General features: G+C 27.9%; 1 protein-coding gene across 2 annotated transcripts; it reads right to left on the minus strand.

Moving 5' to 3' along the window:
• Positions 1–649: 649 nt before the first annotated feature.
• LOC107169925 (uncharacterized) lies at positions 650–12482 on the minus strand. Of its 2 annotated transcripts, none has more exons than XM_015519893.2 (8): positions 11948–12482; positions 6773–7015; positions 5851–6692; positions 5374–5472; positions 3164–3261; positions 2639–3053; positions 1885–2066; positions 650–1522 (listed from the first exon to the last, which is right to left on the minus strand). In XM_015519893.2, exons 1-8 carry the CDS (start codon positions 11979–11981, stop codon positions 1330–1332), a joined length of 2106 nt encoding a protein of 701 aa, XP_015375379.2. In that variant the 5' UTR covers positions 11982–12482; the 3' UTR covers positions 650–1329. The 2 variants fall into 2 exon arrangements, with proteins under 2 accessions (XP_015375379.2, XP_015375378.2); XM_015519892.2 differs by having other exon boundaries at positions 652–1522; positions 2639–3086; positions 11948–12481.
• Positions 12483–12826: the final 344 nt, after the last annotated feature.

The raw sequence follows: 12826 nt of genomic DNA on the forward strand, positions 1-12826 counted from the left end.
TGCTATTTTTATAAGTATCGTGTTATTTTTTGCATATAATTAGTTATTTTGAAAAAAAATGAAGTAAAATTTTGTAGTTTATACTTAGTGAGCGGCTAAATTCCTACTTTACAAAAGTAAAATGTTAAAACGTATAAAGCCACGGTTACATAATGACTTCAGTGCAGACGCCAATTATTTTTTAGAATTAGATTAAAAATAAATATTATTAGAATTAATGAAAATAATTTTTTTTTAAATGTTTTTTAGAGCATATTTAATTTTTTTATTGGGCATATTATAGTGCATATTTTACCATTTTTTCAAGCATATTATAGCGCATATTTTAAGGATTTTAAGTGCTAGAAGTCTCGAGCCCTGGTAATCAACAATTATAATTATCTAACAATTGTCAACGCACACTTGTACTCCGATCGACACACAATTTTTAGCATTGATTCGCGGAAGAATCATTAGATCGAATTTGTGTTCAAGAAAATTATCTTTACACCTCATATTTGATATATTACATTGGTATATATGTAAATAGACACTAGGAGATTTCTACTTTTTTTTTTTTAATGCAAAATAAAACAACAATATTAATTGAAATAATAAGTTCCAATTTTTTTATTGGTCAGTACAAAAGTTAAATATAAATAAAATATATAAATATTCACTGTTCAGTATAATATTCAAACTAAGATTGTTCAATACTTGTAAAATACTTCAAACAAATGTAAAGATAAGAAATAATGAAAAATGACAAAGGCCAAAATGATCATAACATTTAAATATACAATGTTATTGTAATAGTAAATCATAATACTCTTATGACACAGAAATCATGTATTTAAATATTATTTTAGTTTGTGTATTTTATTAGGTAAGTACTATAAATAATGTACACACACTATTTATAGGAACAGAACACCCAAGCATAAAATACTATATTGGTATAAAGAATGAATCTCACTGTCAATCAATATAACCTCAATTTGACAGGAATTCAGTTAATAAAAAATAATAATACTCCAAGATTTATTAAATTAATGAGATGATCGGAACTGACGATCATAAACATACAAAATAACTATGCTGCTTTAATAATTTTTACATATATAGTGAGAGGATGGGGGCAGTTACTTTGGTTCTGGTAGGTATTAAGCATCAGCAGGTGTGGTGGGTGTAGCAATTCAGACGAATCAGCACCAGCATTAATCCAATTGTCGTTGTCAATGGGTACAAGCAAGTGATGGCTGTGAGTGAATGGTGGAATGTCAACGCCACTGCCTCTGCTGTCTACCACCAACTACAGCAGGGTTGACTTCTGCTGTAACTGGCCCATTCTTAGTAGGTGCGTTGTCTCTTTGACGATACACCTGCATATTGGTATAATTGTTGTATTTGTTCATCATCCTTGGACACCAATGACCTTAACTGTAGTATCACCCGCGCTATATCTCCCACCTTGGCCATCAGGGTGTTTTCTGGGTATATTGACCTGCAACGTCTATTAACCCGCAACACTTCCAACTGCTCACTGTTAATCCAACAAAAAATAAAATTTACCAACACCTTTTAATCACTGTTAGATGAGAATTTGGAGGATTTTTTTTTGGTGTCATCCTTAACTGTGGAGAAGGAACTATTGGTTTTTGGAACTCGTGGATGTTTTTGGCAGAATTTCGAATGGGCACCCTTAGGTTTCTGCCATGCTCGGATGTGGGGCAGCGGCCTCTCTTTTCTAGACAGCGAGAACTGTCCGGAAAGCGATGCCGCCTATGACCGGGATTTGAACCAGTGATGGTGCGTGTTGCAACCAACGCCTTAATACAACCGGTCATTTTAAACCCATTTGAAGGATAATGATGATGATTAAAAAGAGAAGAAGCAGATACATACGAATTTCCACTGAATAGCGTAATTTTTAAGTATTTGTTCAAGATGTGAGCGCATTTCGCAACAGTACATGGAAGAAACATCATCTGAACTAAGTCCTCTAAGGTCACCATCAAATCTGAATATATGAAAGGTTTGGCGTTTATGCAGTAGATTAATTGTCCTTGAAGTGATGTCTTAAGAATCTGTGTTCAAATATATTAAAATATATATTACATACACTTGTATTTATGTATTAGTGAAATACATACGGACATAAGATTATAAAAATAAAATAGTTAAAATTTAAACTATTATTAACGATTATCAAATATAACATTCTTATTAAATGAACATAAAATATAATAACAACCTCAATGTTCCATTAATAACTCTAATTTTGGTAATCAAAGCTCTATAAGTAAAGGTATGCAATATTATAATGTAAACATAACAAATGTTTTTCAAGGTATGTTTTTAGCAGTATAAAAAATATGTACTTAATGTTCTAACTTAGATGAATTTTTTTATATAATGACCATACCTGTACTTATCAATTTTTGTAATATTAATTTATTTTTAAATTATTTTTAAAATATATTTTGTTTTAATTTTGTAAGATATTTTATTTTATTTTAATTTGATCAACTCAATTTATCTCTACACAAGCTAATGTTTATATAATGAGTTAGAACTTTTATATATAGTGAATACTTATATGAAATGTTTCAATTTTTGTAGTTGTAACTTTGTAAGTATTGAATATAATTATTATAACCTTGTATGCAGAGCTATTTGATGTGTGATGTGACCAGATCCGTTCAGGTATTCTTGTCGATTCTAATCCAACATTAGCACGTAGAAAAGTCTCATGTACAGTTGAAGGAATTGGGCTAGATGGTGGAGTTGATAAATCAATGACTTCAGAGGCTGAAGTGATTACAACGGGGCCAACATTCCTCAAGGCGTTGCGCTGTTGAGTGTTGCTGAAACGACTATACACATGTTGACCACTATATAACTGCTGAGTTTGAGGAGTGGTAATTAAATGATTTTGTTGTTGCTGCTGTTGTATCTGTTGATGGGTTTGGATATTGTTAATAGCACGCTGACTGTATAATTGTCGATTTTGATTTAAGTGTGACACCACATTGCTATTGGTCATTGGATGGTATACAGTTGTCATGCATTGTCTAATAGGTACATTGGGGTATGAGACAGTATTTCTATAAGCAAAAGTTATTATTTTTCTATTTTTAGATATTTACAAATTTGATGATTGTAATATTTTGATTACACTCACCCAATTACTGGCGTCGTTCTACCGGCTAGCTGAGTCGGTGGTAGTACACCATGACTAATATTGGTCATCCAATTATTGTCTTGAGACATTGTTGAACCCTGTAAGACCAATTAAAATTAAATCTAAAAAACCTGTTTACTAAAATGAAAATATTAAATACACAAAATTATTTTTAAGCATACTTATCTCAATCCTAGTTCATATTATTAATTATAATTTTATTTCTTAGAATTTTTAAGGATACCAGAACACCATATTTTTAAACTCCTAATATTCTATGTTTAATTTAAGGAATGTCCTGTGGCGATACAAACTTCAATTTTCCAAATGAACACCCACCCCCCTCTTTATATTGCAAATTATTTATGGTCGTATTGAAAATGTGTCAAATCAAAATTCACATGAGTAGTAATTTAAATTTTAACTATAACTCGTAATATTAGATAAAAAATTTGTTATACTTGACATTGTACTATCTAATACATCTCACATAAATTCAAACTTGAAGTCAATACTTTTTCAAATTTGAAATTAACATAAAAATGTTAAAATATAACCAACACAATTATTTGGATTACCAAATGATGAATTACAATCAGGATTGTAGGAAGTGGTTTGTATTAATTCAAAATATCAAGAGGTTATTTCCAAGGCTGGGCATTAACGAGTTAAAAAGTTAAGTTACTTTTAACTAAGTTATTTAACGAGTTACTTTTATTTTCAAAAGTAACTTCCAGCTTAACGAGTTTCTTTTTTTTTTTAAACAACTTCTAATTTAACGAGTTAATTTATTATATACGTATATTTGTCCTATATGAGCGGAGTAGTGGACAAACATTTTGCGGGGTAACCCCGTACCACTCCACTCCGCTTGTCTAAACTTTAAATACTTAAAACTCATAAACTACTCGTCCTAAATTCGATTTTAATGAATCAAAATACTTAGAAAATATTCTGCTTTGGAATATGAAATTAAAACTCTATGTTGTCACTCAAAAAAGTAAAAAACTTAAAAGATTATAAAGATTAAAAATATTTAAAAATATAATTTTTTAATAAAAACGTTGGTTTTTTAACAACTTGAAACTATGTAAAATAATATTTTCAAAAACATTAATAATTTTTTAAATAATGAGTGTTCAATGATAAAAGAATCACCCGGTATATGTATATTATATATATAAAAATAATAATTGTGGGAATAACCAAATACTTTACGATATGAATGTGAGTGTTTTGCATTATTTCTATATTTGAAATTTTAATAGATATTAGAATAACGTGTATAAGTACAACTATCTACCTATATAAAATTTGGGAAACGATTTACGAGTAATAATAATAGTAGTAGATAATAATATTTTATTTTATTCTGCTTATTCGCAAAAAATATGTATATATATATATATTATATATTATTATAAAACAAAAATGTTATAGGACCATAATAGGGGTAATTATTATTTTGAGAAAAGAAAAACATATTATTTAATTTCCTTGTATACAGAGATAATATACTCTTACTAATTTAATAGTTGTTATATTTAATTTCACATATTAAATTACAAGTACATGGATAACTTGGCCTGCAGAGCAAATAATTAAATTTAAACCCAATGGTCTAATGTATTTAGGTACTATAAATAAATGAACAAACTAGCCACACAGTAGGTCGGTTATTATTAATATTATTTTATATTTATAAATTGGTAATGATTAATAGAATAAATAAAATAAAATTTTTAAGTTAAGCCATCATTTTGGAAAACGTGTAGGTAAAAAAAATACATTGAAATAATTTATTTGTTTTGTTAGATTTTTTAATTGATTGAAGTATGTAATTAGTGTACTTACTAAATACCTACTGTAATTAAGACAATTACATAAGTTTATTGAAAATAGTTAGACTTCCATTATATTGTGTTATTTGTTAAGCTTTGATAAAAATGTATGATAATTTATTGTACATGAAAAAAGAAAATTAACTTATTTTTAATTAAGTTAAGTTACTTTTTTTTCAAATTAACTTTTAACTTTAAACTTAACTTACATTTTTCTGTATTAACTTAACTTAACGAGTTAAAATAATTAGTTAACTTGCCCAGCCTTGGACTTATTTCTTTAATAGTGACAAAAATATGAAATTGAGCTTACACTGTGAGCTTAAAAACCTCGATAATTGGTTGACAAATTAAAAAAAAAAAAAGTACCTCATTATAACACTGGGCAGTCATATTTTGATTTCTGGTTGTATTAGAGAAGCCACGAGTTGTTGATGGCAGTTGGGTCTGAGTGTTGTGCGAATAAACCTACAAAAACATTGTTTATTTAATAATAATCTAGAATGATATATTATAGGAAAAAAAATTAGTGAATTAAAATATATGATGATCACAATAGTGAGCATAGTAAAAAAAAAAAAATACAAGTAAAAAAACTAAGCCCTTTAAAGAATTAATTCCCATTTAAATAGGTATTATTTTGTTGGGTACCTATAAGATATTTAACTATTTTTATAATTGATAAGACTATTTATTTATTAATATTTAATAGTTAATATTGAAAATAATTTTAAGCATAAAATAAATGATACATATGATTACATTGTGGAAAACACAAGCAACTTTTTTCTTATAAAGAACCAAAAATATAAAAGCAATTTAACCAACTAAGTACAGAACACATACCATTTGATTTACTGGCCATTCGTTATGATAGGTGTTCATTACTGACATACTCTGAGGTATATTTGGTGTAGGTGCAATTATAGGAATAGCATTTTTAGCAAGTGCTATTTCAGGGGGTGCCTTGAGCCAGGCACCAGATGGACTAAAATGGGCAGAATTCTGATTAAGTAGAAGATGTATATTAACCACCTTAGCTGGCCAATATTCTTCAAAATTTGTATTTGGTGGAAAGTAATTCTTGATAGCATCAAGACGGACCACTAAGCAAGAGTCATTAGCATATAACTCATCTTTGATACCCTGAACTTTACAACAAAACTTGAGATACGACAAGTCCCAATTTTCTAATTTTATAGCTTGGTTAATTAAGTTTTCGGTTTCGCCTTCGAAGTAGAAAAGTGGAACATATTTTTGATTATCTTGAATACAGTATGGTACAACAGATTCAGAGTTGATACGTATAAAACCACATATTGTATTGTGATCGGGAGGGATATTGCACAGTAATTTTTTATAACATATTTCTATGAATGTATAAAATGCATGCACATCTTCTAAACGAGCAATAGAATCTTTTCCAGCATAGAACATTTCTTTTCCATACACACAATCAGTATAGTTATAATTGATGTCATTTAATATCTTTGCTTCTGATTCAGTGATAAAATAACACTTCACTGATGTACATGACGAATAAATATCTGAATGTAAATAATGTAAATAATTGCAAAGAAGATGTGTCTCAGCCATCCGTGTAGATATAAACTTTAAATGTTCACCATTAATTAAACGTATGATATATGGTACATAGCATCTTGCGATTGATTCCCAAGCAAATCTAGCTATATTGCACAAAATAACATATAATATTAAATGTTTTTATAAAAAATTTCAAAACGTAATTTAATTTTTGATAACTTACCTTTTCTACTTTCTACATCTTCATAATTTTTAATTAATTTTTCTTGCTTATTTGTTTGTGTATTAGTTGTGATTGGTTTAATAGCTGAAGTTAGTGTTCTATTAGCTGTGTTTGAATAAACCTTAGCTGGAGAAGCATTTGCTTGTTTTACTGCAGTTAAAGCCTTTTTCCGATAACTATCTTTCAATTTAAGAGCCATTGCATTGATTTCAGTATCACCACTTTCATTTTTAACACTTATTTCTGGAATTTTAATAATTTAATACAGTACAATTGTTTTAGTATAGTTTAACTATAGGTAATATAAATAATTTAAATAATTTAAATAACAAGAGGTTACAGATTTTTTAGTTTTTTTTTTTTAAATAATTTTTCTGAAATCTATTCCAACTAAAAATCATAAAATCACAAGTACAAATATTATTTAGAAACTATTAAACATTATTGTTGAAACAAAGGCAAAAAACCTATACTTTAAATGTTTTTAGAAATTAATTTGTTTAAATTCATACTAATAGGATTGTAAATAATGAGTCTATTTAGTAAAATTTACATAAATAATATTTAAACTCATAATCATAAATTTCAGTAGAATGATTTATTATAAAATCTACCTAGAATACTGACCATTTATAATATAAATATTAAAGAAAGAATGGTACAATAGAATTACACAACTTTAATTACCTGAAAGTTGGGACTTTCATAAAGAAAATTAAATAAAACGGTGGGAAAGCTAAAAACTGTTATTTGTGAATTACTTTATGAGTGTAAAAATTCATCAAATCAACTGAAATCAATTTAAAAAATGTATAATTAAATTTATAACATTATTTTACTACAGTATTCATACAGCGTTCATTAAAACTTTAGAAATAATTCATTTTAAGTAATAGGAAATAAGTAACTTATCACAGTATCCACAAATAACGTGAACAAAGAAAAAAAAGAACCAGTACCAATAAAAATGTGTACAAGAACCGATAACTGGAATCGGCTCGTCACTAATTAAGTTATTTGAAAATTTCCTTAATTTTATTTTTCATTTAGAATTTAAGTAATTAATTATTATGAGTTTTTAGTTTTTATATTTAAAAAAAAATTTAAAAAATGTTCTTGCATATTTTTATAATTTTTGAAGACATATAATTTCTAGATTGGGTACATTGTTAAATAGGCAAATTTTGTTATAGAAAACGGTTTAGATAATGAGGCAAAAAAGTTGCATTTTTCAAGTATCAAGACTTTCATTCAGAATATTTGGCCATTTAAATGTGTTTTGCTTAAATTTTATCAACCTCCTATTCCTAATTTCTATTCTAAATTTGCTCAATTTTTAATTTCATACATACAGGAAGAAGAAAGACCCTAAAATATATATACCAGGTGATGCTTTTATCATTGAACACTCATTATTACAAAAACTATTAATGTTTTTGAAAATATTATTTTACATAGTTGAAAGTTGTTAAAAAACCAACATTTTTATTAAAAAATTATATTTTTTATCCTTATGATTCTAAAAGTTTTTCACTTTTTTGAATGACAACATAGAGTTTTAATTTCATATTCCAAAGCAGAATATTTTTCTAAGTATTTTGATTCATAAAAATTGAATTTAGGACGAGTAGTTTATGAATTATAAGTATTTAATGTTTAGACAGAGTAGTGGGCAAACATTTTGCGGGGTAAACCCATACCACTCCACTCTGCCAATCTAAACTATTAGTTTTGTAATAAAAACGTTGGTTTTTGAACTTGAAACTATATCTAAAAAAATATTTTCAAAAACATTAGTAATTTTTGAAATGAGTGTTCAATGATAAAAGAATCACCCGGTTAATCAAATTAATAAATAAATAAATGCAGGTAAAATGTAAATAATAATTGCATTAGGTATCAATATTGGAATATTGAGTGGCGGATTGTGCCACTGGAAGACTGAGAAGTTTCGCAGTGGGCTGGAGCCGGCCATAACTAACAGCCCTATCATCCTAAAACTGATCTTATAATTTATTTATACTAAGATTTGTTCTTTTTTTATTTTTTTAAATATTATTTTTCAATTAAAATAGTTTTATTATCTTTATGACGTTTTGTATATAATCATAATATATTGTTATATTATGTGCATTATTATCTATGAATAAAAACAACTCAAACCAAATAGGGGTGAGTGTGCTAAAAAAATCACCCTGTATCCATGTATATATATTAATAATACTTGTATGGTTTATGTAAGTAATAAATTAGAAATATTAAATAATGTATTTAACCCAACTACAGTTATTTTTTTGATTTTACTACATTCCCACAAAATTGTTTGTATTTATGGTGTTTTGGACCGGTGAAATGAAATTCTCCCAGGCTGGTTAAAATTCAGGATCCCCCACTGTATACTTAATCTTCTTTCTTATTTACTGCATTGAATTTAACATATAAAATGATATAATAAACAATTTACATAAATACCATTAAATCTGAAAGATAATCACGAGGATAATCATTATTTCAATAAGTATTAACATTTTTCAAATTTTTATTTTTTAAATATCAAAATGTTATTATAGTCTAACATGTTTCATACCCTCTATAATTTTAAATTTTAACCCTTATTTTTGTGGATGAAACCACTAATAACTTTTCATTTTTAAATGGTAACCTATGTATAAAATGTATAAAGTATTTTTTTTAAGAATTTTAATATTAGAATTTTATTTTTTGAATAATCCGTTTGTAAGATATAGCCCCTCAAAGTTAGATGTTTAATGGAGGTACTATTGTATTTTTCATTTGTAAAGACTAGAAGTTTACCCCCAAGCTTACATATTTTGTCCAAGTTAAAAGATAACCATATAGTAGGTATCAATAGGCAATAATTATTATTTATTTTCATATTAATACTAAATGATAAGATAAGATGTTATGTCCTATACATGTTTTGGTAATGTAATAACTGGGGTAATAAATAATAAGTTGTCCTAATTACTCTGATTCAAAGATTATTGATTTGTGTTATTGACCAAAAATTCATAGAAACAAGAGTAAACAAACATGAAAAGCTTCTCCTATATCGTATTTTGAATTGGCTATATCTCAAAATCTATTGAATCTACATGAAAAATTCAAATCTGAGAAGTTCTAAAAAAAAAAAAAAAAAATGGTTTTATAATTTGTTGATATTAAATATAGTTAGGTATTACCATTTTAAAATCCCAAGTTGATTCATATTTATTATATACCAAAAAATGTGAAAATTTTAGAAATATTAATTATTTGTAAATTTCATTAAACCTTAAAATTTCTAAACAAAAAAATGTATAACTTAAAATTTTCGAAATAATTATTGTCTTACCTTAGGTTGACAATGGATCATTCTGTATAGTATTTGTTTTAATGTTTTAAGAAAATATGTAGTAATTGAGAGGAAAGAAAATTTACTCCATATAGTTTGACATATAGGTACGTCCAACATATTTATTTGCATTTATATTTTTTATTTAATTATTTATAATTTCATTTAATTTATAGGGAGACAACAACAAACCAGTACCGACAAATGTTGTACTTTTTCATATTAAGAGGATCAGCAGATCACGTTTATCTCTGTTAATTTAAGATTTTGAGTGAATTGACCTATTATAAAAATTAAAGGCATGATTATTACCGAGGGCATTTCATAGGCTTTTTATTATATTTTAATTTTAAACAGAGTTATGAGTATTTTTAGATATAAAAATAATTTACAATTTTAAAATACTCATAACTCGGTTTAAAATTAAAATATAATAAAAAGTTTATAAGATGCCCTCAGTAATAATCTTGCCTTTAATTTTTATAATAGGTCAATTCACTCAAAATCTTAAATTAACGGAGATAAACGTGATCTGCTGAGCGTAAAATTTGGTATGCAACACACTTGTACGACAGAGACAACACATGTGGGTATGGTGGTGTCCTCCTAAGAGTACGTAACAGTGGTATTTGTTGTCTCCGTCTTACCAGTGCGTAATATAGCAAATTTACACTCAGCAGAACACTTGTAGCTCCTTTAGTTCAAAAATTACAGTGAATCGACCTATTATGAAACTTGATGGTAAGAATATTATCTGTGTTTGTACATTGGTTTTTTATGATAATTCAATTTTTAAGTGAATTATGAGCATTTTTAATGTACTGTATAATATATGCTCATAAGTCACTGAAAAATTGAATTATCGTAAAAAACCAACGTACAAACACAGATAATGTTGTTACCTTACCATCAAGTTTCATAATAGGTCGATTCACTGTAATTTTTAAACTAAAGGAGCTACAAGTGTCTGCTAAGCATACATTTGCTATATGAATATATAGAATATATTAGAATATATAGAATGTATTAGAATATATTCTGCACTGGTAAGACGGAGACAACAAATCCACTGTTACATACACTTAACAGAGAATTAATGTAAATTAAGTAGATACTAAAATGCCAATTACCCAATTGATCTTTGCACTATATAATTCAAAATGTAGCTACCTGCTCTTAAGGTTACAAATTGTTATTAGGCATTATCCATGTAGGTAATTTAAAATGATCATGAATTATATACTCACTAAAACAAATTAAATATTAGGTTTTGAATAAATAATATGAATGTAGATATTCTTTACTCTTTAAAATTACGAAATAGGTATAATAAAAAATGTATTAAAATTTGAAATTTTACTCAGTATATTTTGACATTTTTTAGTACACGTCTGAGTGCGTACTTAATGATTATATGTGCATATAAATCAGGGACGGATCAAGGCCAAAATAACGGAGGGGGCGATTTTTAACGGACACACATGATATAGATAAAATTAAAAATATTAATTTTGTTATAGGTAAGTTATTTATTTAATAATAGTAGTATATCACCAAATAATAATTATAACTGATAACATAGTAGCAGTCACGATTATAAAGAAAAATAATATAATATAATCGTGGTAGCAGCATAAGTTTGGTATAAAAAAAATAGTTTAAGATTTCCCTATTTACTCTTGAAGTAATTACGTCAAAAACTAAAGTTTGTTACGGTGAAGGGGGGGGGGGGGGGTTGATCGCCCCCCTCTGGATCCGCCCCTGATATAAATACGGTCTTCAGAATTAAGTATAATCGTTTTGTTATATAAAATCATTACCACTGTTTGATGTGACGTTGACGTTGGAAGCCATTTTCGGAAGTATCTGTCGCCGGTCTCTTGATAATCGGCGGTAACGGTGTGAGTGTTGAAAGGCAGGTGGATGGGCAAAACACGTTGTTCGATGAAACTATTTTAACATTGCTGTCTGCGGCGATGGCTTTTGAAGAAAACCGCAAAAAACGGCAAAAAGAGGCTGAGCGTCGAACGTCACAATTAAATAACAAATATAAATAATATCGAGTTGATAATTATTCAACGAACGGTGTTCACGGATGTCATCGGATGTCGTTCAGAAGTCAGAACAACGGCAATCACGGAGAGCCGAGAGACGCGAAATGCGAATATGGCGCAAACGCAGACAAAGAAAGTAGAAATCAATAAAGCCGTCGAGTCTCGAGTAGCTCTATGGCTGGCGGTGTCGACGAGCACAACGCACACGTGATAAATAAAAACGCGCGTAAACGAGAATCGAATGGAATCGAAAGTATAGTAGCATTAGTAGCTGATAGACGAATGACGACACTATTTTTTGTTATAGATGGGCGACCGCGGCGTTAATATTGTTATTGGAACAATGAAAACAGCGCTCCGTTGATTGATATGAGGAACTATTATTATACGACGTGTTGGCGCGCGAACAAAATCTCTTTGTTGTATTGACTATTGAGAACGGGTAGGCCATAATATTATGTTGCGCTTATCATACGCCATACGGGAACGAGCGTAAAAATATTATGAACTTATAGAATTGAATTATTTTATAATATTATAATATGTTGCATACCTATTTTGATTTATTGCTGATTAAATCTTACCTGCGTTCAGAAATTAAACCGTCAGCTTAATTGACGAACAATTTACCAATTTATATTTCTT

Source organism: Diuraphis noxia, unplaced genomic scaffold (genome assembly GCF_037042655.1).
Source record: "Diuraphis noxia isolate RWA-SAM2 unplaced genomic scaffold, SU_Dnox_SAM2 contig0001, whole genome shotgun sequence".
In the NCBI taxonomy this organism is placed as follows: Eukaryota; Metazoa; Arthropoda; class Insecta; order Hemiptera; family Aphididae; genus Diuraphis; species Diuraphis noxia.